The 27,278-nt window shown below is 35.5% G+C and overlaps 1 protein-coding gene across 7 annotated transcripts in view; it reads left to right on the forward strand.

The window, feature by feature from the left end:
* KCNIP4 (potassium voltage-gated channel interacting protein 4) overlaps positions 1 to 27,278 on the forward strand; it is a 415,602-nt gene that overhangs the window by 45,670 nt on the left and 342,654 nt on the right. For 4 of the 7 annotated variants that reach the window (XM_069856230.1, XM_069856232.1, XM_069856233.1 and 1 more), the window contains one exon: positions 127 to 275. The exons of the other annotated variants lie outside the window; for them this stretch is intronic. In XM_069856230.1, the coding sequence (XP_069712331.1) occupies positions 128 to 275 (148 nt within the window). In that variant the 5' untranslated portion in view covers position 127. The remainder of the gene's footprint in view (positions 1 to 126; positions 276 to 27,278) is intronic. 7 annotated transcript variants of the gene reach the window in all.

Genomic DNA, 27,278 nt, shown 5'->3' on the forward strand with positions numbered 1-27,278 from the left:
CTAAAGCTTTTCCCTTTAACCCAATCCCATCTCCTCCCTTCTCCCCCCATCTTCCTTATCCTCAGTCTATGGATTTAAGTTGTGTATATACCCTTCAGGAAAACTAAAGGCTAAGTTTTTGTTTAGGATGGAAGTGTTAGCCCCTGAGAAGAAAACACATGATGAAAATGAAGATTTGCAACAGTATCATCAGAAGCCTGCAAACTGCAAGAAATTGCTAAGAAATTGCTGCTTGATAAAGCGAATTTTTGCCTGGAAAAGTTTGAGCTCTAAAGGTACCTTTCCTATTGAAATTTTTTTGTGTAGGAGAAATTGCTATCTTTCCAAGAATTCTGGTTTGTTTTTTTTTTCTTTTTTTTTGATACAGTGGTATTACTGAATTTAGCATCAGTCAAGTTGCAGGTACAAAAAGTCTCTACTGTCATGAGTCTATTGTGCAAAGAGATTAAAAATGGTACAGCTTTGATTGAAGGTGCTTTATTATAATGCGATATAAATAATTGTACTGCATGAGCAATCATTTTGCAGCACATCAAAATACATCATCTGCAGAAAAGGTCTGCAGACAAACTCTATCTTCAATCAGGAGATAAATGAATAAATATAAAATCCCAGTAATTATATTTATCAATTTATCAGAACCCAACCCCCAAATCTGTTTTGATGAGTGAAAACTCCTTTGATCCCTGTCAAAGTGTATTTACTTGGAAATTACATGATTGATCCCTTTGTCTTTGAGGAAATGGAGAAGGTAACATCCTGTCGCTTTTATGCATAATGATGCTATGTACTGTACTTATTAATAAATACTGAAAGATATGTTTCCTTTTAAATTGGAAGTTGGCTGTGAAATATCTCACCCACAGAAAGTATAACTGTTTTATGAATAATAAATGGCAACTATCCCGAAGTGATGGTTAATCTGCTTTACATTATTTTCCTCAGGAGCATACACACCGTTAAGGATCTTATTCAGCACTGATTCTCAACGTTATGTAAAAACAAACCAAAAACACTGCCCCAAACAACTCCCTTGTGTTTTGGCAGCATTTTTCATCCCTTTGTGCACATTTTATGACAATAAAAGCCCTCAGTATATTGAATTTATGGCAAACAGAATGAAAAAAAAAAGCATGACAGTGTTTTGTCATGAAGAGCTAAGTCACCGTATCCTCAGTGATATGTTATTTTATTTACATATTTACTCTGAAGCAGTTACTCCATTAGCTTTGTTTCAGCATTTAGAAAAAATGAGCTGGTTAAACACAACATACTTCTGGTTTAAAACTGCCTTTATAGTTGTTTTATCCAAGTAAATGTGTTTGATACACCTTTTAATCTAAGAATAATCATTTAGCTGTTCTTGCCCACTCATTTTTAAAGTTTTCAACTAATATTTCCAGGAAATGGCTGGTTTAATCACCATGCCTATTATGATTTACTAAATAGATATTTGATTTCTGATTACTGTATCAATTTGTACATATAATTCTTTACACTTCATTTATTTTTTATATTGTTACTGGAGGTAATGAAGCAAAAATGAATTTGCTGTAACCCTTTCAATACTTTAATCATTTTGTTACATGAGAATTTTAGGATTTTTTTTCATTGGGTTATTTATCAGCAATCTCTGTAGGCCTAAGGAATCACCTCTCTAGAAATGGTGTGTGAATCTAAAGCAATTTGCACTGAAACTAGTAGGTCTGAGTCTTCAGTATCTTTAAAGTGACTGAATAGTTTCTTAAAATAGTTGATAAGTAATGGTAGAATTAAGGATATGTTTTGTCTTGGTAAAGTGAATTAGCAGATATAGAAATCACTGTAAAATCAGACTCAATTAAGTTAGTCTGGGTTACTCCAACAGAAACAAAATCAGAATCTGACACACAGTTAACTCAAAATGAAGCTATTAATTTTTCTTTGTCTGGTACCAAATGATAGAAAGCACATTCCTATAGGGATACCTTCGCAAGAACCTTTGAATGTTTTTCATGATCAACAGGACTGACGTCCTGAGGTACATTCTTCAACACTATTCTGTTGTCCAAGGCGATCTCACTGGCTGAACAGGATTTCTTGGACTTCAGTACTAGAGCTACTGACATCTGTAACACGCATATATGGTATATCCCACTGAATTAATGATCTGCAGCTAGGTAAGATTTCTTACATATAAACAAGTAGGGTGTTTCTCAAACCTGCTAGGCTTGGCCATGGAACTGCTCATCCATTCTCTGAAATAAGTTAAATCAGCCAGGGTTCTGCTGTAAATTAGACTTCCTTCTAGTACCCATGATGGTGCTATGGTAGCTACAGAGATACTTGGTCTATCCTACTGTTTTTTGGCAGCAGGGTGAAGGTAGGCTTGCAAATGATACAGTTATGGTTCATTCCCACTTAGATATTCCTTTATGCAAATCAGAGTCGCCATTGGATGTCTTAAGTACCTTACACTAGGTAAAGTGGTATAAAAATAGTCATTAGGCAGTTGAAGCTTACTGTTTAGTACTTAAAACACAGCTGAGATGTTTTTGTTAATATTATTTTTAAAATAATGAAAACTGCAAATACTGAATTATTTGGAAAATCATTGCTGTTCTAACAGTTTGCAGCTGGAAACACTGTAAGGTAACACATATTTCATCTTCCTTTTAAAACAGATTATTTCTCCTTTACACTTTGTTTTTCATATTTTAGTTTATTTGTATGATCTTGAAACTGAGTTTGTCAACATGTTTTTTAACTTTATAGAATTAATTATACTTTCAGAGACAATTTCCATTTATGAATTTGGAGCAAGCAAATAAATATTTGATTAAGTGCAATGTTCAGATGATTTAACTCTGTTTTCAGAATGAATAATCTTCACTGTTGTGATAAAGTCTTAGAACGTCCTGGCACTAGGGATGTCTTCCTGCTCTTCCCACTTCAGCATCTCTCATAGGAATAAGAAGAATATTATAAAATAAATACTGGAAAGATAATTACATTCAACCCTTTTCTATGCAGTAATTAAATATCATTAATCTAATGCAGTAGTGACTGTTCCAAATGAAAAATAAGAGCATAAAAAGATAGCTTGTTTTATTTTAAAGAAAAATAAATGAAATAAAGTAGTTGTCAATGGGAAACAATTCTGTGCTAAAGTTACGATATTAATCAATTCTCAAGTCTCAGTAATTTGACTAATTCCTCACCTGGTAGTTTCAGAGAGCATGTATCATCTTACTAAGGGTAGTTGGAACAAACTATGACTACTGCTGGGTATACTTCAGTTAGAGCTCCACACTGCTATGACCTCTGGGACTAGGTTTAAAGCATGCATTGAAAAATGGGAGGATTTAATTTTAAATAATGAGTAGCAATGAAGTGTCTCTTCACTAAATTTTCAACCTGTTCAGTTAACCTAGGGTAGTTAGTGTCTTTCCTAATTATTCCATGCCATGAATGTACATTGTGCTGCAGTATTTATAAAATGTAAATGAGACACACCAGGAGGACAAATTGTCTGTAACAAAGATAAATTTGGAGGTTTTGTACTGTTGAGTCTGCTTTACATACTGCTGAAATGATTATAGATTATCAACTATTTATTTATAAAGTTTTTAATATTGTTTGCATTTCCTCAAACTACATACTTATGAGTGAAGATATGAATAATTTAGGGATAATTCCAAGCTGTTAATCAATGTGTTTACTTTTCCCTGTCAAATAGTACACTTGATGACATATCTAAGGAAAAAATAATCCAAGTTATTTGAAAACTTGTTAAATGTTCTGCTCTCCATAGTGTACTTCATATACTCTAAGGCCTTGGAGTTTTTCAGTACTGTTTGTTTTTTTGGTTTGGGTTTTTTTTTCTGGACTTACTGTGAACAGGAGAATAGTTCGTCTCATGCGGTCCATGCGCCGTTTCATCTTCTATGGAAATATCTTGAGTAGTACTTTGAAATCTGGTCACATCTCAGACCATGAAAAGAGTTTTTCCTCCCAGTTGTTCAAAATTAACACAAGTCTTTATTAGTATTGAACAGAGGTTGCGACTAAAACATTCTTCCAAAGTGTGCCTCAGCATTAGTTCTTGTGTACCTGCTTGTGTCCCTTTTTTATTGAGTGAAGTGATGGAACAAAGACAATCTGAAAGCTAAACGATGATGACAGCAGGAATAAATACAGGGATTAAAGTATATGTGTTTTCCAATATCAAAGCCCTCTAGTGCCTTAATTACAAAATATCATGGCTACTAATTAGGAGACAAGTGTCCTAGTTGTCAATAATAAAGACAACTTTATTACTGAAGCAAAAGCATCTTCTTTTTGTTTGCTTGTGCATGGAGTGATAGTTACTGAAATCTGCCTGGTCCTAGTCACCCTTCCCTACCTGAACAATATGAAATAAAAGGTGTAGATCAAAATGTGCTTCTAGAATTGAAGTTAATATGACGTTGCTGTTTTGAGTCTGGAAGCCTCTAAAATAAAAAAAAAAAGGAGATAGAGATGGAGAAAGGGAGGGAGAGGTGGGAGAAAGAGAAAGACCTAGGACCATGTTCCTTGCCAAATCCTCTACTCCTTTCCATTATAGATGGTGAATGTGTAAAATAATTTGACCATACCATGTGAAATCTTTCCTGAATGCTCCATAAGATTTTGTAGACTGTTACTACATGTATGAACCACTGAAAAGGGTAACATATGTGAGATTTAATGCTCTGAAGAAAAACACAGAAATCCATCTAAAAAAATAGAACCTTTCATGGTTTTACAAAATACAAGAAGCATTATTTTGTAAAAACTGCAAGAGAAATTTATTTGGGAATTAAAAATGAGCAATGTTTAGCCCATTTTGTCTATTTGAAATATTTATGAAAATATTTTACAATTTGATGATGCTTCTCCTGTTGTACACGCTAATCTTAAACTAGCTACTAAACCTAGGAAAAGTTACAGGATTAAAACCTTTTTTACTGTGTGTCTTTAAATAACTGTTTTCCAGGGAAAATGAGCATTGCTTAGTATTGCTCTAGGTATTTCTTTAAGTACAGCGAACTATGAATTAGTACTGTTTTCCTAGTCAATTCTAATAATTTGAGGGTTTGTTGTGCCTTATAACTTCTGTCTCACTCTGTAAATGTTCCATTTTATGCTACAAAAATTACATCGTCTGACAAATATTGCATACATTGTATATACATAACTTATCAAGTCACTGAACTGGATGGAAAATGTGGATATATTGCATTTATTTGTAAAAGTGTTGAAAGTAATGAACCTTTTTATTTATTTCAGATTTTTTTTTCCCTAAAAGCAATATAGGACTCCATTCCGAGCTGAATATTTTGAAGTATTTGAATAGAGATATAGTTGTTCATAATTACTAGATATGAAAAGATGGTTTAAAAAATGCTAAAAACTGATGTAAAGAAAAGGAAAAAAGGTAAAGGAAAATAATAAACTTGTTGAGGTTTTTTTTTGTTTTCTTTTTTTACCTAAGCCTGTTCAACCACTATAATCTCAGATAAAGAGTTTGCATTAAAAGGCCTGCAAAAAGGGGAGCCTTGTAGTTTGTTCCCTTCTTGCCAAATGCTAACTTTGAAAGACAAATCATAGCAATAAAATTAGAGCCTCTCCCTAGTGAATGTAATTTTCTTTTAAATTTGTGGCATGGAGTGATCTAATCTCAGTAAGACTTCTGATACTCTCTTCGTGGTAACAGTAATAGTTAATAGCACAAATTAACAGGAAAGTGTGTTATGCAGGAATGTTTGTTATCTTTCAGGCCATTAAAAGGAGCATTGGAAAAAATATTCATCTCATAATTTAGGATTATTCCAGAGTAATTAATGCTTTGGAAAGGGCTTTTACTATGTTTTTGTGTACAGACATGATAAACTGGGCAATGTATGTAGCTATTGAAAATATGAGGCTCTGACAAGTACGTATAAAATTATGTAACATCATTTTTGGCTGAAGAAAGTTGGATAATTAGTCTCCTAAATTCATTTAGAGAAAAACCAAACATATACCTTCTGAAGTTTTTAATACCTCTTAAAGTTTTAAAATGTACACTTAAAGGCTGCAGTCACAACAAAAGCCCTTGATGCTTTGTACATACACAGATGAAGGATTTTAAACTTATGCAAATTTGAAAATAAAATTGCACACATCTTGCAATAACCAGTAGTTTACTGTTTGGGGAGAATTCAAACATGCTTCTTCAGAGCACATGAAACACTTATTAGTGCTTATAAAAGAAGGTATTATCTGTAACTGAGTTTTTAAAGATCCTTAATACAAAGACAGCAAGTTGCAAAATGCAGATTATGAAGTCAGTTCTCCTTAGAGTGAATGTGCTTGTAAGGTGAAGGGTATTTTGTGGGAGGTCATTAATCCTACTTACCAGTGACCACCATATTCTTCAATCAGTTTAGAAAAATTTCTTCAAACTCTTAGAAAGAGTAATCTTAGCGTATTCTTGAATTTGGCTGAAGAATAAAAGGAATAGCTGATTAACTGCACTTTAATCAACTAGTTATCAGAATATAATTTATCTAATTCTCCTTGTTTCCCTAGAAGAATTGGAGTTGCTGCTTCAATATCATGCAGATATTTAAAAATGATTAATTGGAATGCAATATAGAAACTATATGCCCTGAACATGAAAATAGATGATGAAGTTCTGACCTCTCCATTTGAAAATCTGATGTCTGTTTCCCCAGATTTTCTTTCGTTGTTATATAAAGGTCAGTGTCTCATTAAAAAAAAATAAAAATTGGTTGCTAATTTATTGAAAATCTGTTACTTAGACATGAAGTTCTAACCATCAAATGTTTGAATATAATAAATGTAGAGGATCACCACTTTTGGAAAACTAAATATATCCTTTAAGAAACCAAAATATACTTCTATTTAGTTCCTGTACTCACAGTATCTTTGATTTCTACTCTGTCTGCCAACTGCTACTTTTTTATTTCAAGACATTCTATCAATCAAAAACTAACAGGCTGAAAAATTGTATTAGATTAAGTGGAAGGACTTTTATATTCATGGCATACTTGGGAAATGGAATCAATCTTTAAATATCTTGCCACTTTCCATCTGGGCATTATTCCAGCAATTTAAATGACTAAATATATCGAGAGTATTCCAGATTAAATGGTAGCTCTGAATGTCTTTTTATAAATGGTATGGCCCATAAAGAACTGAATTTGTTGTGGTGGTTAATGATATCTATGTTTCATTTACCAAAGTGTACTGTATATTAGGGCCGTATAAGACAACTGTGTTTGCAAGAACCTATCCTTGTAAAAAGTCCTGTGACTTGAAGGAGCAATTCTACTGCAAATCAAGCACCTTCTTCCCCTCGCCTCTTCTTTTTTTTTTTTTTTTTTTAATGTGATGATCATGCATTATAACTGAAGAACTTTTCACAAAAGATCAAATTAAAAAGAAAACCAACATATCTTAGAAGTGGAAAGCTAGGAAAGGAGGAGGGAGGTAAAACCAGTGAGAAACAAATAAATGAGAATGCCTAAAACATCAAAATTACATGTTGCTTTGTTTGGCTTTTTTTTTAATGTTTAATAATTTATTGCTGCCATCACTTTTCTTAAATGCTTTTTGACATTGGAGTCTGCAGTGTGGTCCTGACAGTTCTTCTGGCAAGCGCTAGTTCTGACAGTATAGATTTGCCCTCCTTTCAGCCCAAAAGGGGTAAGTAGGAGGACTTCGTGCTCTTCATTGCTGCAATTATGCTCTCCTGCTGGGACATTCCTGCTGTTCCTTCGAGTAGCATTATCTTCTTGGCAAGGAGATGTGTTCTCAGTTGTTCTTTAATTTTCTAATTCACCCTTTTTGTGTTCAAGAGACTTAGAGAAAGTTTGTAAGGAACTGGAGTTCTTCACTGAGCCATCTAAATGTTCTGTGGGCGCAATGAGTGTATTAGTCATAAGTGGCAACACTGCAACTGAATTTTGTGGATCACCTCAACCAACTGCCAACAAACCTGTGCTGTGCAGCAAAGCAGAAGGCATATTTGATTTCACATATGTCACTGAAAATGGTGCTGGAAAGCACTTTTGGTACTGTTCTCTGTAACCCTCCACCTTTGAGGCCAACCTGATTTCTTTGTTACACAAGCTGGGAAAAGGAGAATTATAATAGACAAACAATGTGAAAAAGTTTAATGCCTTTAATATTAAAAATCCTTTTCCATTACACCATTTAATTTGTGATATTGTTGGCCCTGTGGGTGCAAAAGCAAGATACTTGAGTCAGTTGGGTCATCATTCCCAACAGTAGAGAAAACCTATTTCTGACAATACAAGAACTCAAAGTGTAGGACAACAGAAATGTGAAGCTGATTTCATTACATTAAAGTGATTAACAGCTAGAATACATAGTGTTTAAACCTCTGTCAATCCACATCAGCAAGTTCTTCTCACTATAACTAGCGTCACTTCATCTGACTTCTTTGTTTTATTTTATATATATGTATTTTTAAAGGCATAAAAATACTATAGCTTTTGATGGTAACACTGATAAGCTGAGCTTTTTAAAATGTCTCCATGTTTATCTTTGCACAAGTTTCTGTTTATCTATGCTGGTTGAGAAGTAAGTATTTTTTAACTTAAGGTGCTTCAGTAGACAAGAGCAACCTTCCCAAGCTGTGATAGTTTGACTGCTTTAACTAAGTCCATTAGTTTATACCATTTCTCGTGAAACTGAGATGATAAATGACCAATGAGAAAATCGAACTTAGATGGAGGAAAGGATGTCCTACAATAACTTTAGATGGAGGAAAGGATGTCCTACAATAACTTTAAAATGATCTTTGTGTTTATGAATCTCAGTATTCTCTGCTGTGATAAAATGTCTGTAGACCTAGAAATTATTCTATCTCCCTCTTGTTTTGAATTATATGGGGGCACAATAATGTTCTGCAGCTATCAGTTTACTAAGCTGTTGATTTTGCCTGAAATTAAAAAACCTTTACCTTTTCATAAACAAAGTGGAAATTCTTGGTTGATGAAAAGATTTATAGAAACGCTTGTAAATAAGGTAACAGTGAAATTCCTTAGTTGTTGGATGAACAGTTTATAAAGTATTGAACAAAACAGGATATAGAAAATAAAAGAAATCCATATGCTTAATTTATACAGGACAACTGGTGTTCTTTTGCCACAGAATTCCCATGTGATGTTAGAGGAATCACTGTGTATTTCTTGTTTTCTGAGTGGATCCATGGGGTTTGATTTGCCGAATATTGAGCATTTACAGCCTTGCTAACTTGGCTTTGAACATATATGAAAGACTATGTATTAAGCCTTGTGAAAATGAGCTTCCATGAGTTTCCTACCAAGTGCCCAAATTAGTCAATACCTTTGATCTTAATCTCACTGTGCCTCTGTTCTGCATGAAGTAGGTATAATAATAACCTCTCATCTCACAGGATTGTTGTGAATATAAATGTAGTAACGTTTGTGAAGCATTCATAGCGTAGTGACAAATATCGTGGAAAAGTGTATTTTCAGCTCAAATTTTCTATGTTTGGTAGGTAAATTATGGGAGTACAAAACGTGGAAAGAGTCAAGTTTTGAGTTTGATAAGTAAGTAATATGCAATAAATAAGCTAACTTAGCAAAAGAAGCTCGTGTTCAAACTATAGGACATGATTGTATCATAAAATGTTGCACCATAATGCATATGCAGAAAGGAGCTGAACTAATACTGTTAGTATTTATGATCACAGCACAGTTCTTTTGATGTGTACTTCCTGTGTAATTAATACAGGTAGCAAAATTTCCAAGTGTGAAGAATTTATGGCATAAAACTCAGATCTTGATTTATAGTTCTGCTTAGAAGTAGGGATAATGCGATTGATCAAAGCACCGTGCCCTAAGATACAAAGTGTGAAAGATGTGAGGGATACAGAAGGATGTACACCTTTCAATTAATTGTGTAATGCTAATTCTTTGCTTGCTGAAATGAATGAGAATCTTTCTGTAGGTTTCATTGTAGCAGGAAATTAATTCAATTTGCTTTATAAAAATAACTATACTAAATAAGCTCAATCTTTATGTAGGAAAAAGAAATGTCAGTCATCTGTTGGCTTTGTAAAGTTAAATTTTAATGTATGCTGTATTTTTATAGAAGGAGAATTTTTGGGAAAAAGAGCTCCTTATTTGTTGTTTGCTAGAAATGCTTAGTGTCCCATTTTGAATGAGGTCTCAGTGCTTAAGTTATTTAACTGATATCCCCTCTTTAATACTTTATTTACTTCATTTTATGTGAATCAAATTATGATCTCCAAATCTTAGGGAAAAAAACGCAAGTTTTTGAATTTTCATTACCAAAATCAAATCGCAGAAATGAGAAAAAATAATACCAGTTTATTTTTATAATTCAGTTAAGCTACAATTGATGCTATACTAAAAACTAATCAGTATACTATAACTGGGGAGATATTTTTGGACCAATGTACCAGCTGGTATCACAGATGGTACAGATGGCATAAGGCTCTTTAATGGGATAAAGATAATATGTTGGCACAAAGAGAGTTGAGTATATGAACATGTGATTTTTCTTTCCCATTATAAACTGCCTAATCAGTGTAATTTTAATTGATACACAGTTGATACATTTGTGTTCCACGAATCTGGGCAAATTCTAAGATCAATATTTTGCAGTCAGTGACATGAGTATAACCTTACTTTGTACTGGAAAATCTCATATTCCAGAGTAGGCAATAACCTATTAAACCTCGTAGTTTAAAAGAATTGCAAGGCAAGTTTTATGTTATTTATGTGGACTATCTGAAATTTTAAAGGGGATTAATAGAGATATTTATGGAAACAGATGAATCCCTCAGAAAGGTTTTATTCTTGTGAGCTCTGATATTGGTGTAGATATGGCAAAAAGTATGATAGTGGTATTAGTAATGACCAGTCTTGATGGTTAGTGATCAGGGAATCATCCTAATTTTTTTCTCTGAAGATCCACAGTGTGGCTGGGTATTTCTTGACAGTAGCAGAGGGGCCTCACTGGATAGTATGGGTTTTACTGGATGCGATTTCTTTTCTTTCATAGGATATCCTATAAAGTGGTGTTGAATTCAATATATTATCACCCTTACCCGATTCAGAACTTCATTTTATTAGTTTTCTATTTTGTGTACATTGCACAAGACATAAGAACATAACCTATACATGGAATATCTACAGTGGTGCTTTCACTCATGAAGCTGGCAAGACGAATAGGTTTTACCTTGTGAAATAAATAATTATCTGCTACTGACAAAAGTTGCCAGTGGGTACTTTGCTGAAAATCTAGCCAATTGCATCCGGGTTCCATAGTCTTTGATATTAAAAAGTGCTGTATTCATAAGAAATGGATTCTCATGTCTTTGTGGGTTAGACAAAACCTCTAAAAATGTCTAAGCTTTTCTTTGACACACCTGGATTGCTAAGCATATTTAGTAGAATATTACACCCAAAACCTCATTACTCCAGTATTTACAGCCATTTCCAGATCATACAGAAATATGGCTAAAGTTGTTAGGATTTGTTTAGTGATGGAAACCCTTATTAGTAATTAATTTCACACAGATCCTGAGCCAGGTGATAGTTAGGACATATTGTTAGGACATGATTGTTAGGACAAACCTAGTAGAAACTATTTAGTTGAGATAACAACCTGCTCCATTCAAAGAAAAACTATATAGCTTAATGACCCAAGGGAAAACTTGTGATGGAGGACACCTCAGGAAAACACAAACCCTGCTGATTTCCTTACCAGGAGCTGCAATGCACCCTCTGAATGGGCATGACAGGAGGCATATCCAAAATATGCTCTTCTGACACCTTAAAAGTTGCAATGACAAAGGAGAATTTTCTTGTGGTTTTTTCCCCCTAGAGTGATGTACGTTATTTTCTTTGTGTGTGACAATCCCACTTGTAATTTGAAATTCTGTGTTCTTTAAGGCTGCGATAGTCATATGGTCCTCATATAAGTATCAAGGAGACAGGACTGATTGTTGCCTTTGTTAATGTCATTGTGCTTTTATCATTGGATGAAAATACATATAAAGACAGTATCTAAACTCTCTCCTGAATCCTGGCTTAGAGGTCTTTGAGTTTATGCACTGAAGTAAACCTTGAACATTAGACAGAGGAGATTATGCCTATTTGGGAATGCCAAACCATCAGTTCTGTATTGAGAAGTTGACAGAATCCAATAAACAAGCTGATAAATCACAAAATGCAAGTGGCTTAGGAGAAATAAGTGAGTATGCCCTACAGAAGGCAGTGGAGCATGTGGATTGTACAACAGACGTGCAGATTTCTTGCATGCTTAGCAAATGTAAATGATGGCTTTGAAAATTTTCGGATATGGATTCTTTATTAAAAGTCCCGTTGGAGGCACATTCAGCTAGTCTGTCCCATTTGCCCTCATTATATCAGAAACATTTTTTTCCATATACAAACATATTATGAAATGAAAAATGATTAAATACTAAGTTGCAAGAAGTGTTATTATTCTTCTGTGGGTAGGGTGAGGGATAAAACCCTACTTTCATTTATATTTCAGAAGCTGTCATTCTCTACTGGGTTCCAGTGGGTCCACCCACGCATGATGTGTTTCTGTAATAGCACCAGTTTTTCTTGTTTCTTTTTTTTTAGAAGCAAGATCCTGCTGACTCCACTGTTTGTATAGGGACTGAATTGCTTTGACATAGGCCAAAACAATACTAGCAGTTGTTTAGGAAAAATACCTTTGTTGTAATTTGAAGTTCTTGCCTTTTCATAAGCTAAAATCTGATTCTTAGTGGTTTTGTATTATTAAGAATAGATTTCTGTTTGATATATTAGTAAATAAGTCAACAACATCATTTGCTAAGTCAGAGGAGGAGGAATGTGGGTAAGAGTAAAGGTGAAGTGATTATTTTGCCGCTGGTCTTTTTCCCTTTCACTGGGGTGCATTAGATTCAGAGTTAGTGAAATGTCTCCATTTTATTCATAGGAAATGAAAGATTAACCTTTTGTTACTGTTTTACATTTTTTAGTCTTTTTTCTTTCTCTGCTCAGAAACTACAGGTTATGATCTTATCTTTGAAAAGAGTTCAGAAGAGCTCTTCAATATCATAAAACCCATTGATCCATTTTTTATCAGATCTCTGAAATGCCATCTGTTTTATATTCCAGTCTTGTAATCTTGTCATTAATAATAAAAAATAATAATCTTTAGTTTATTAAATGTCTCAGAATAAATTATTGTAAGCTTTCTGATTTTGTAAAGCTTATGTTGTATAAGTTATTTCAGCTTGTATGAATCTCCTTAACAGTTATGAGATGTCAGTTTTTAAGAAGCCATTGAATCTTCTTTTCTTGGTCATTTTTTCAGAAAAACATACGTCTTGCTTCTTCTCCACACAATAGCTATACTTACTATTAAAACTATCCTACAGTTGCACTTTGGCTGGGATGTTTTGGTTGCATAATACAGAGTTTCATTCACACCAGGACTGGCAAAAGAAATGGGAACTGCAGAAAAAAATCAGTGAAAGGCTTTGTCCTCTGAGCCACTAGTTCACACAACAGACTTGCGTGCAGTTGCTGCAGGAATCATCTTCTGCATGAGATCTCAAAAAGAGTTGTTAACTTTTTGTTTACAGTAACCAGCAGGGTACCTTAGTCCTCTTTCTAAGTGCAAGATATATATAGGATCTTTTTTGAGTAATTTCCAGGCTAAACTCCAAAGTTAGATTTTATATCCTACTTACTCATATTTTTTAGGATTAGAGGTTTGAGTTTCCCCAACTCGAACTGAACTAGAAATAAAATAAAAACTTACTGAATCTTAATGTAACAGGGGCATATGTCAATGTGCTCTAGTAGTTCATAAAATATTCTGAAGTTATCTATAGAATACAGCATCTGTTGTAAGAGTAGAAGGTCTGATTATTAGCTACATTTTGTTGCATCATGCTCCTGGAGAGGTCCACAGGAAATCATTTATTCTTTTTGCTCAATGTCAGTTAAAGAAATATCTTTACCCTTTCCTGGAGAAATTCAGATACCTTTGTTCTTGCCTCTCATTGCTGTGCAGCACAGTTTGAGCTCAGATTTTTGCTGCCTTTCACATTTCATAGTAAGACATGCTTCTGCAAATTGAGTAAAAAATCTGCCAAATGAGAAGTAACACTTAAACCCCTATGTGTGCCAGAAATATATTACTTCACTAAGGATAAGTCTTGTGGGGAAATACACCTTCTGCATTCCAGACATTGAATCTGTCAGCTTTCCTAACACCTGGCATTGCTCTACTGGATCCTCTGGGTGAATTTTTTAATAGTTTTTTTAAGTAATCTTGATTTCATAGTTGATGTTCACAAGTTCCAGGTGAGAAGCTGGCTATCTCTGTTTTTCATTAATTTAATAAATGCTGTTGTTTTAGGCAATTACTAGTCTACATTTTTTTTCAAGTGAATAATTAGTAATCAAAGTACTGCGTGAATTCATAAGTTCCTTTATTTATAATTATTCTATATAATGTAGTTGCTGCCAGAGGAGAAAAATGTCTACTTTGAGAAATTTCCCCAGGTAAGATTTTAGGATCATTATCATGTACTATTTTAGTAATTAAAGTGTCAACACCGTGTTAGAATGCAGTAATATTTGAATTAATTACAGAAGTAAAAGTACCACATAATTAATTTTGGAAAGGTTCTGTGATTCCTCTTCTATCATACAATACAAATATTCTTTTAAATATGCTATACTATAAGAGTGAGGATGGATTTACGACAAAGTAGTTTGTTTAACATTATGAAAATGTGTTGAAAAGCGACAATTTATGTTTCTGAAGCTGTAATAACTAATTAATTTTTCTAGTGTACAAGTATATGTTCTGATGTATGTAAGGTAAAATATTTGCCAGATAAATGTTACCCTGAGACATGTAATCTAAGGACAGAATTTCTTCTTTCACTTTATCAGCTCGGCACCAACTACAATGATATATATATATATAGATACACACACACATATATATACATACATATATATACACTCGTTGTTTATCTGCTTGATCATCACCATACAGATATACCAGGAATCCAGCTGTTTTTCTGGGCAGTGATGTACTATGAAGAGATACCACAGCTGAGATAACTCTGCAGTGGGAAATAATATGCAAGTCCTAGTGCAAGGCCTTCGCTCTGCTAATTAGCTGAGTAAGCAATGCTAACTATAGCAGGCATTATGCCACATAAGCAGAGCTGTGCTACTTCTGAGACACAGTTACTGCCTGTACACAATGCTATTTTTGGCAATTGTGAACTCTTCACAACTTATTCAAAGCTAGCTGCATGCATCTGGCTCCCCTCTAGAGCGGGGAAGGAAGAAGGCTGCTTCAAACAACAGAAAAACTTTTAAGAGAGAGAAATGACATTGAGTTTCTTTCACCTGTGGGCTGGGTATCCTGGAGAGATAGAGTCTCAAACTCATCACTGCTGAGATCTGCCTCAGTGGCAGATCTGCCAGGCTGCCACTTCCTCAATGAGTAAGAGCAATCTAAATCAGTCGCATCTAAAACTGGGGAGCGCCCTGCAGCTCTGGAAGGAAGATGCCACAACAACTGTCCAAAGAAATCTCTGTTTTTTCTTATAATTAGCTTTACTGAGACTTTAGTAACAACTTTGCTAGTGCCTGTGGGTAGGGATCTGCAAACAGCCATCTATTTTTTTTGACGATTGTTCCAAAACTACTGGAAAGGCATGATTTGAGATCGAAAGAATCACAGAATCATAGAATAGTTAGGGTTGGAAGGGGCCTCAAAGATCATCTAGTTCCACCCCCCCTGCCATGGGCAGGGACATCCCACTAGATCAGGTTACCCAAGGTCCCATGCAACCTGGCCTTAAACTCCTCCAGGGGTGGGGCATCCACAACTTCCCTTGGCAACCTGTTCCACTGTCTCACCACTCTCATGGTGAAGAAATTCTTCCTAATGTCTAGTCTAAATCTGCCCTTCTCCAGTTTATACCTGTTCCCCCTTGTCCTATCACTACAAGCCTTTATGAATAGTCCCTCTCCAACTTTCTTGTAGGTTTCTTTCAGGTACTGGAAGGTCACTATAAGATGTCCTCGGGGCCTTCTCTTCTCCAGGCTGAACAAGCCCAACTCACTCAGCCTGTCCTCACAGGGAAGGTGCTCCAGCCCTCTGATTATCTTTGTAGGCCTCCTCTGGACCCATTGCAACAGCTCCATATCCTTCTTACATTGAGGATTCCAGAACTGGACACAATACTCCAGATGACGTCTCACAAGAGAGGAATAGAGGGGCAGAATCATTTCCCTCGATCTGCTGACCATGCTTTTTTTGATGCAGCCCAGGATATGGTTGGCCTTCGGGGCTGCGAGCACACATTGTTGGCTCATGTTGAGCTTCTTATTGTCTCTTCCCTTCCCTGCCTGATTTTCTGCATACAGGGACTGAGCACTCTTGTGCTTTATGGAAAGTGTCTTTGAATATTTTCCAGCTCTGTTCTGCTCCCGTGTCTCAGAGGACCACATCCCAGGGGATCCTACCGAGTAATTCCTTGAAGAGCTGTTAGTCTGCTTTCCTGAAATTTAGTGTCCTGACTGTACTTCTCACCTGTCCCATATCCTTCTGGACCTTGAACTCCACCAGTGCATGATCACTGCAGCCCAGGCTGCCTCCGATCCTAATATCACTGATGAGTTTGCTTGTATTGGTGACCATAAGGCCTAGTATTGCATCTCCTTGGGTGGGGGTCTCTATCAGCTGGAAGAAGAGCTACATAACGCATCCTGAAGATAATTTTTTAGGATTGATTTTCTAGGAAAATTGATATTTTGTACAAATCATGACTTAAAACCAAAAGAGTTGTAATAGATTAATTTGAATTTGTTTCTTTACAGTGAGAAAATTTGACTGATGTCAATGTAAAGCCACAAAATCTTTCAATTGAACCAAATCATAATTTTTAGGTGAACAAAGTTCTGGATATTTTTTTTTTCCCCAGCTATGTAAGTCAGTTTCAGAAAATGTTCTTAGAAGTTGTTTTGGAGCAGTTATAATGAGTAGGTTGTGGCCATACCAAAAATGAAGCTATTTAGGGTAAGCTGTGCTCAGAAGAGATCATTTTCCTTCATACTGAGGTCTATCATAATATTAATGACTACCTTAATGATTTAGATATATATTGCTTTTTCCATACCCTTTTTTTTACTGAGTTGTATTTCATTAATCATCTTCTGAAAAGCCCTGACATAATTTCCAGCTGGTAAAAGACTTTGGGAAGAAATTAATGGATGCAAATTATGAATAATAACTTATTTACTCTGCCTTTATTTTTACAGCAGCACCACAGTGCATACATCCTATGCACCAAGAAATCAGCAAGTAGTGGTATATACAACATATAGAGAAAGTTCTTCACCTGGGAAAAAGTCATTTTGCAAGTTAAAAATGCAACAAGAAACATTCTGATAGTATCTTTTGGCCTTCAACAACTCCCAAGTCATGACAGGAGGTCCTGCTGTCTCTCCATGTCAGGCGCCCTGTCTATCTTGGGTGATGTTGGTAAGAGGTGTCCTCCATGGCTCCAGCATCATCATTGCCCACAGAAAACAATCTATTTGTCTCTTACCAGCATTACTAGGATGATAAATGGAGGTTTTTATGGAAATCTTGCATATGTTATTTCTGAGAAAGGGTGGACTGGTCACCTGTTTAGTAAAGTGGAGTCCTTTTAACTCTGAAAAAGAGGTAAGAATTGGCCCCTCTGAAATACTCCCCTTCAGGAATATCAACTTTGCCTCACTGTTTGAAGCTGGTTCATTGTGCATTTTCTGGATGAGGAATGAGTACATAGACTTTTTAGTACACAGACTTGTTTAACCATTGTTTGTTATTGGTAATGTATTCCACTTTGCTTTGTTCATGAAGTGACTGATTTAAGAATCAATCAGATATTCCACCAGGTTGTGCTTCTGAGAGCACTTAATGGACTAATATAATCTTGCTCTGAGACATCAGATTTCTTATCATAAACATCCTGTATATCTTTGGCATCATTTTAGTGAGAATCTTTTGCTATCTGGTTTGAGAACAGGATAAAGACAAAAGTATACACGACTAATGAATTAAAAGACCCACTGTGTTCTTTAAGCTAAGAAGAAGACCCTATTCCTGGTATCAAAAAGAAATGTAATCTACCCTAAATAATTCTAGTTTTCTCATATGAAAGAGAAGAAAAAGAGGAATTTTTATTTTCTCCTTCTGGAAGCATCAACATCTGGAGTTTCTTTGAGTCTTTTTTAGTTGGAACTCTCTTAAGACTTGAGTGGTTTGACTTTGGCTTGTTTAGCAACAGAAATTCACGGTAAATATTAAAATATTTAAGTATACCCTTTATTTCATAGCTTCGACTTTCTTACATGAATTCCTGTGGAAAAATGATCCAAGGAAAATGTCTGTTAAAGAACTTTTGTACTTTAAAGCTGAAATTATGCAACATATACAAAAAATGCTTTTAGATTGGTACAATGGGACAGGTCAAGCAATGTTCGGAGGCTTAATATTCTTCTGTTTATCTATGCTAGATACCAAACGTTCTGTTCCTTGGAATCAGAAGCTTTATTTTAATTTCTTTTATCTAGCTTGAGAAAGGTTAAAGGAAAAGATTAAGGTATTAAGATTTGTAAGAATTATGAGATTCTCTAAAGCAATTCCAAAGAAGCTTTATTTTGGGCTCAGCTGAATGATAGCATGAACCAACTTTTGTTCTGCTTTCAGTTGAGCTATTTATACGTTGTAGTTCACTGAGGACTGTGCCTGAGGTCATTATTATTTTCCCTCATGGCTATGTTTTATAAGCAGCATTTCAGAGTATTATTCAAACATTTATTTATTTTATTTTGTGCTTTTAATGTTTCAAAATGCTCTCATTGGTTCCTTAATCACACTAAGTTACGGTACTGTGAGTTTAATTCTGAATTAAAATACATATCATACCAACCCAGAAAAGCAGGTGATATTTTTTGCCTGAAGAAATGAGGTTTGGCCCCTATTTCTCTTTGGAAATGGAGTAAGGGAGCATTTCAGGTGGCAACAAAAAGACAGCAACCTAAACTTCCTCACTGAAACAAGATCCTATAAAAATGCAGCAGAAACATGGCCAGTGAAAATGGTTACCTGTGTGGAAAACTTGCCTGGAAATCCCAACATGATCAAATAGGTCTTCTACAACTGAGGATTAGTAAGAGATACTAGAGACTGGACCAAGTGCTGTATGGTGCAGACATATGTTGAATGTTTCTAATTATCCTTTCTGTAGAGAGTTTAACTTTGCCACCAGTGAGAATTGTTCCATTAACTTCACTGGCTTTTAGATCAATACAAGGCCAAGAAGAAAATCTATGCATTGAAAGGAAACAGATTCTAAGCACTGGAAGAAGACAAGTTTGACTTTGTGTGTTTTGCTTTATTTTTTATACAAGCCTGACTTGTGTGTTGGATTTTCTGAATTATTTTTTTGCTTTTTATTTTTATAGAAGACATGATTAATCCATGGAATTCCTTGCTGCTGCTTCAGGCCAAGGTCTTGAGTTGCTGCTAGCTTACAGTCCATGTCTATTCCATTTTTGAAGCCAGGTGGGAAGTCTGAGAGGCTGTAAATGTTGTGGCACATCAGTACTGTACAGTTCACACCCTGTAACTTAGAATGTGGAAGAGGCATAAGCTTGGATCCCAGGTCAAGATGGAACAGAAAACAAAGTGTTAAGAAATGTCAGATGATTTTAGGGGTTATTTGAAAAAATACCAGGCTTTTAGGAGATGAGGTTATTTAATCAAGGATTTAGGTTTGTCTTCTCTTTTTTCATAACTTTATAATTCTCTTGTGCTCTTCAGGATCATGGTCAGATAGAGACTTGAGAATGGCATGGGACCTTTCACAGCCTAGTGAGAAAACCTATCCCTTTTGGATAATGGCATGTATTTTACTGCTTTGTAACTCTGATTTACTATTGATTTTTCACGTTGGATTGCTTGTGGTTTAAGTGGGAGTTTCTCTGCTTCACTTTGAGACCTATATATGAGCCATGCTGTTAGCTAATATATATACCAGTTATATCCTTCTTCCCCATTTTCTTGACATAGGTTGTACTTAGCCAGTTCATTCGAAGCTGCTTATGTGCACTGAGCTATAAACTACAGGGCAGCAGTTGAGTGTGTGCTAGAGACAAGTATTCTAGAAAAGATTTTATTAACTTACATGCAGACAGTCAGGCAAAGGCTGATGTAACACAAAAGAAATACAAACTCACTCAGTTTGTTTTCTTTGTTTTCCATGTCATGTATCTTCTGTAACTTGTGTTGTCTTTACCCTTGCCATGTACCTCCCCCCACTACTAAATTTCTGTAAGAAATTCTACCAAATAGTCTTAGCATGTCTCTTTTACCAGTGTAAGGCTTTGAGTGCCCTCAGTGGTGCAGTAAATTATGAAGATGATGGAGGTAGAAATATTGATTTATATTTTTATGGTTTTGTTGTATTACTCATTTTCCTTTAATATATAGAGTATTATATTTGGGAATGTAATTAAAACTAACTGGCTTCAGCTATTTAGATATAAGGCTGGTAAGAAACAAAGTAACTTAACTTGATTCTACTCATACAAAAAGCATAATCATATTTCAGAGGCTTAATCTATTATGGGTACAGTTGTGAGCAGTAGAAAAGCCATGGGTTTTTTTTCCATATTTTCAGGTTTTATAGTTTCAACAGATGGATGGCATCAAGATGCAACTTCTAATGTGGTTTATAAAATGCCTAGAAATGAGCAAGTATGGTGTAGACTCAAATTTAAGTGCAAGTACTGAAGGAAATGATCTATTTTAAGGGCTACTGGGAGCACACTGGAACATGGAGCTGCAGCCTCATCATGCAGGGGGTGTTGTAGGAATTGGGTACAAACATCACTGGCAGTCTGTCAGGCAGGAACATTAACAGCAAAAGCAGCTTCACAAAAATGCAAAATGTTTAATGTAAACATTAAGAGATGATTTTTAAAACTGGGTAGAAAAGTTCTGCTAGTCTTTGCAGCAAGAGTTAGATAGTATATCCTATCCATCCACAAATCAAGCAATGTTTTACAGCTGCATCCAGTGAGGGTGCATGGCACAGGTGTGCCCAATGTACCTGCTGGGGGGCAAGCCTTTCAGTAGAAGTGAGTTCAGTTGAACTCAGTTGTTTGTGGGTAGTAGAGCTCACGGTTAGGTTTTGTGGCTGACTGATCTGAGGAGAAAGTTATGACTTGACGTTTATTCTGATAAAAAGTGCAGTGTCGTGGGTGTTCTTTGAAAGCCATGTATTTCAATTGTCCTAGGAAACTAGGGGAGAGTTTGAGGCAAGAAAAAGCTCAGTCTCACTTTTGAAGACTTTAATAGACTTGTGGAAGGAGCCTTACAAATAGTGCTGTGGAACAGGAATTAAAGATAAAGCTGTCATGATTTTTAGAAGCATCTGCCACAACAGGACTGCAGAGTACACAATAGCTGTGTAACTCAGCTGGAAGCAAAGTGAAAGGCATGACCTAGGAAGAGTTTTTCAAGGCATCTATGAGTGTTTTAATTCGAAGAACAGAGTGAAAGGATGCAGCTGAAGCAGGTAAGGCTTTGCTACAGCAGCTTATACAGTTAAAAATATTAGTGTTTCATGTTTTCTCAGTGCACAAAGAGCACGTTTAAATTTCATTTGAAACTGCATCACCTGGTTGCAGTTTATGCTTATTTTAACAGGCTTGGAGCTGATCTGTGTTGTGCTATCCCCACCTAGTGGTAAAATAGAAGCGATAAAAAGAACAAAACCAGAGACTAGCAATTTTTGTTAGCTGTTGCACTTTTGTAAAGTGTTGGAGGAAAGGCAGGAGCAATAGAACTGATGAACTTCGTTAGAAATGAAAATTAATAAATAGGGTAGTGATCCATTACTAGCCTTATCTTTTAATGGCTTTTCTTTCTGTATTGTGTGATAACTTGTTAAGGAGTAGTTACTCATTTAATAATTTCTCCTTTTTAAATATTTGTGGTAGATGTAATTAGCTAATCCACAAGTTTTGTGTTCGTGCTTGTATGATTTAAACATCAAAGCTCCACTTAACCAAAGAGGGTGAGATTTCTTGTATTTTGTAACAAAAAGACTTAAATGGAGCTAACTACATTTTATACCTACTTTATTCTGACTTGTTTCACTACATATATTGCTTGATATAAAATTATTTGTGTTTTTAAAATAAAAATCAATTTCATTAGTAGTGAACAGTAATGGAAGTAGTCTGGTGGAGTGGGGGGTCCTGGAATTTACCACCTTGAATGTCTGAGTTTTGTCTGCATACTACATTTTCCATTTTCTGTGCCTCCTAGAGTAATCATTCTAGATTCCTGCCATCCTCTGTATTCACCTAGGGTGGAGACTGTGGCTCACATCTCTGTTAAGCTAACTATTGGAGCTTGGTTTTTCTCGGTTCTGTAATGTGAATAGTTATCCTCATTAGTACTGTATAACACCGTCATTTTCATTATTCCTTGATTGAGATAACTGTAGGAAAAGCAAGGAAGATATGTCTAGAATAACTGAACTTGTTTAGCCTAGAGAAGCTGAGCTGTGGGGGATAGGTAACATGACACTGACTCTAAATGCCTTGTAGGGGTAACGTGCAGAAGGTGGAAAAAGCTATTGAGCTGAAGAGTAAGGTTATCCAAGTAAGAATAATCTAGCTGTAAATAAATCTAGGTTTATGACCATTAAAGAGATGACTGTCTGAAGTGAACATCTAACTAGTGATGGTGCACAAAGGGTGTTTACTTCAGAGTCAGTTTGGTGCATCTATGGAAGAAACAGGACATGAATTCCTGTAGTAATGTGCTAGAGCCTGTGATCCTGGGAACTCTTCTCTGATGCTCTCATCTTTATAAGAGTTTTAGCTGCTGTCATGTTACAAAACGGGAATTTGAAGAGGTTAACAATATGCTTTTCAGCACTTTACTGTGTGAATGGATTTATATATCTTGTTGTGGTAGGTATTTCCCATCGTACAAGTTACATACATTACACTGCATTCCCCTTCCACCTGAATGCACTATTGTGTTGATATATGAAGTCAGCAGGTTGCAGAAGAAGGCAAGACAGGTTAGTGTCTGCTGGAGGCACCGATGATGGCCTAGCATTGTATAAAATGTAGGAACAAGGGATTTATATTTTCTTATTTCTGGAAGAGTTTTGACTATCACTTGTGTCCAGATAGTGGTAACGCTACACTACAGTTTGGGCTTCTTAATACTACAGGTTGGTCTAACTCCTAGTTCTCCTTCCTCAGAATTGTCATGTGCCATCTATACACTTGAATACCTTTTTTTTTTTTTTTTATTTTCCGTCTTAAATGTGTCCTTCCTCTATTTTTCTCTGTTTCTTTAACCAAAGTAATAGAAGAAAACTTTTAATTGATAGCTGTATTCTGCCATGTTTGCCACAACTTCATAGTCTCCTAATTGCTTTCTCTCTCCACTTTGATGTCTTTCAAGGCTTTGGGGAAGGTAGTGTTGTGTGTTTGTAAATCTGCCCCAGTGACATCCAGCAGAGAGCCAAGTGGGGTAGATTTACTGATATCTACTGGACTCGGTTTGCTTGATGGGGCTGAGGGCAGTGGAAAGGTACCTGATGGAATGATAGCAGGGTCTGTGAAGTAGAAGGGCCTCTCTCCATCATATTGGAGTGAATTAATTTGCCCTTCACAAATGGTAAAGTGCAAGGATTTAATCAGGCTACATATGATAATTACTAATGCAACTGTAAATTGTACTGGCAGTACCCCAAGTTCTTAGTCAAAGTTGCATCAACTTGCATGCTATCAAACAGATAAGTTTGGGACATCTGGCTGCTGAATTTTATTGGTCCCAAGAAAGGAAGGCCTTAACAGTTCTATTTCTACTAGTCTGCAAACATTCAGTGAAAGGAATATAGTTAAAGGATGAAAATGAATTACTAGAACAGCGTCCCATGACTTAAATGGTAATTCTCAAAAATATTTCTTTTAATTAATAGATTTGTTTACAGCAATGCACTTTTTCTGAAAACATTTGTGACCAAATGTTTTTGCTCTGGAAACAGAGCACAAGTTTAGGTCAGTGTACCATAAATTAAAGCCCTTTAGGTGGCACCCCCTAGCACTGTGTACCATCTGGTAAAATCTACTGCTGTTTGAAGTTGCTATAAGTTCTTCTGATGTCTTGAGTGAAAATTTATCTCTAAGGTTAATTGTCTGGCCTGCTGCTCCCATTTTTTGACACTCTTGGCAATTATGTGAGTTTTCACAATAGTGTTGTCTATGTGATCTGCCTTCCCAAGGCTGCATGAGAGGTGACATCCAAGCTGCAGGAATCTTTGAGACTGCTAGAACAAATGTAGCTTTTCCCTAGAAAGCATCTTGTTCTCTTCACTGCTTTTTATTTCTAATGTTGCTGAGCTGTTACAAGGGAGGGGAAACCCAGTCCACTTTACTGGCTTATTCTTTAAAGAAAGAGAATGTGATTTTGTTTTCCAAAATGAGTCAAAATAGTGAAAAGCAGTTTGTTTGGGGGTTTTTTGGTGGTGTTTTTTTTTTTTTTTAGAATGGCCTTTTTTAGTGTGAAAGTAATTCCGGCTTACTGACATATTCAATCAATGCCACATTACTGAAAGATGCTTGACACCTTTAAATGATATTGATGAGAAATGATTACTGCAGTTTTATTTTACTGATGATTCCCCTTCTCCACCCACCCCAGCATGGGATGAGGTTTTTCTGAGGCCAACAGAGTTTTAGAATTGTACTTGTGTGACTGGTAGAAGGATAGGATATACCTTGAAAAAGTTACCCTTTGAGTGAGAAAGAAGCATTTTCAGATTCTTTCAGTATGAAGAGCGGGTAGTATTCTAGCCAGCTCAAAATGTTCTGCATTGTTGATAGTGCACAAGGGTTATCTTGCAGCTCTTGATGCTTTCAACACTCTGGAGTTTTGCTCGTCAAGGAGCTAATTATTTTCATGCATCTCTGTCATTTGTCACATTTTCCTAAAAAGAAAGCTGAGATTTCCTGCAGCTTAGATAGCGCTCTTAGTGTAGGGGTCACGGGGTTGTCTTGGGCTAGTGAATGTACAGTGTGACACCTTTCTTTGAAAGACAAAAGTGTGGTTGGGGAAAGGTCAGAACCAGGAATGTATGCGGTTATCCCTTTTTAGGCTCTGTTGACTGGAGTCCATGCAGAATTGTGATAATTAACTAAGTACTTTAGGAATACTGTTACCTAAGAACATGTTCCATTACAGGTACATTGTTCGGAGATTAACTATATCCTTGTGTAGTTAAAACTAACAAAATACCACAAAACATGGGAGTCTGCAGGGCCAGGCTGCATATATGTGCATGCAGAAGTGTTTAGTAAAAAAAGTGTTTAGTTGATTGAAAGCCTACTGTTCATTTTCTGATAAGTAAAATGCAATAGTGTAATGGGGCTTTTGGTAACGTTTGATAATGTACTGTCTGAGGATTATTGAGAAATAGGTTATACTAAAATGTAAAACTCCAGCATAATCTGTCAGCCTGCATGGACTGCTTGACAGATTTGCAGTTTTCACCTTGGATAGCAATGGAAAAAGGTAATATTTGTCAAAGGTTAAGTACAGTACCATAAGCTTTCAATTAAACGTGATGTTTAGTTTGTAGTAAAGCATGCCTTTTTCTGTTGGACTTCTGGTATTGCTTGACTAAGGGAGAAGGGCAGTTGACAGTTATTATTCAAGAACATTTTAGTATAGAAGGGGAAACTAAGACAATTCTCTGTCGTTTCAGAATGATAACCTCAATCCTTTTAGGAACCATAAATGTAAACAAAGAGGCAAACACAACTGACCCAACCCAAACTACCTCTTTGCATCATTTTATTTTTTGATCAGTTGGAGATCTTAGGGGTTTATTTGTTATTATTTTGCATAGATAAGAGTACTTAAGATGTCTTTGAAAGATTTCTACTGTTGAATTCCATGTGACTTTCCTTGACTATCCAAGGATCTAATAGATAAGTTTCCTAGACTATCTTACAACTATAAAAGCTATATCCCACTAGGAGATAACTTTAAAATAGGGTTTAATGTAGTAAAATTGCACACAGATATTCACTTTAAAACAGCTTTTCATCAACCATACACTAGTATAACTGAAAATGTGGTTGAACTATACAGTGAAAAAATATTTGAGATATCTTTCCCAGAAGAGTGTCATGGATAAAATCACACTGTCAGCTCTTGTGCCTGGAACTGCAGGAGGACTGTATCTCTATAGTTTTGTAGTTGTTTCTAATTCTTGAATATTATTATCCAGCAGTAAATTAAAATTGCAAACTTAGAGATTCAATTTACATACCACCTCATTTGCTTCTAGATAACCATACGTTGCCTTAATCATTGCCGCAGCAAGAAAAATGAAAATGCTTTTTATATTCAGCAGGATAGCTTTCTCAAGCAGCTTATGGTGCATTTAGTGAAAAAAAACAACAACAACACATCCCTAATAACTCTGAGATAATTGCAGTAAATGAAAGCTGCTGCGTAGCATTTTACTTATTTTCATTTTGTTGTATTCCACTGGTAATTGACCTCTACATTATTTCATTCCCTAGATTTGTACGCAGGCTTCAATGTTTATTCTTCATAGCACATACCATGCAAATGCTGTATTTTTATATTATCCTTCCTGCCTTTGTGAGTGGATTAAAAAGAAAAATTAAAACCCCCAAAATCTTTATTCGGAGCACAGATAATGATGACTTAATTTTTGAAGCTATCTTACTTAATTTGAATCTATACTGTTAATTCTGAAGCAGTGATGAAGGATTGTATGAGATTGCAGTAGCTCCTTAAGGCTCAGATAACACAGAATTATTTTCATATTAATTTTTTTTATCTGATTTTGGAATAAAACTAACTAAAGCATCCAATACTGATTTTTTTTTCCTTATTTTTTTGCAGTTTTAACTAAGCTTTTGGATGCTTTCATTGCTGATCTCTTGAATTCAGCAGCATGAAGAATGGATCAGAGTCAGATTCAGCTCCTTTATATAAAAACAGCTTTATACTTTCTGTGGTATTCTCCACTGTCTTACTGGAGACAGTGAGGTGCTAACCAAATAAGTCTACCTTTTCCTTAAACTAATGTA

Source organism: Phaenicophaeus curvirostris, chromosome 4 (genome assembly GCF_032191515.1).
Source record: "Phaenicophaeus curvirostris isolate KB17595 chromosome 4, BPBGC_Pcur_1.0, whole genome shotgun sequence".
Taxonomy (NCBI): domain Eukaryota; kingdom Metazoa; phylum Chordata; class Aves; order Cuculiformes; family Cuculidae; genus Phaenicophaeus; species Phaenicophaeus curvirostris.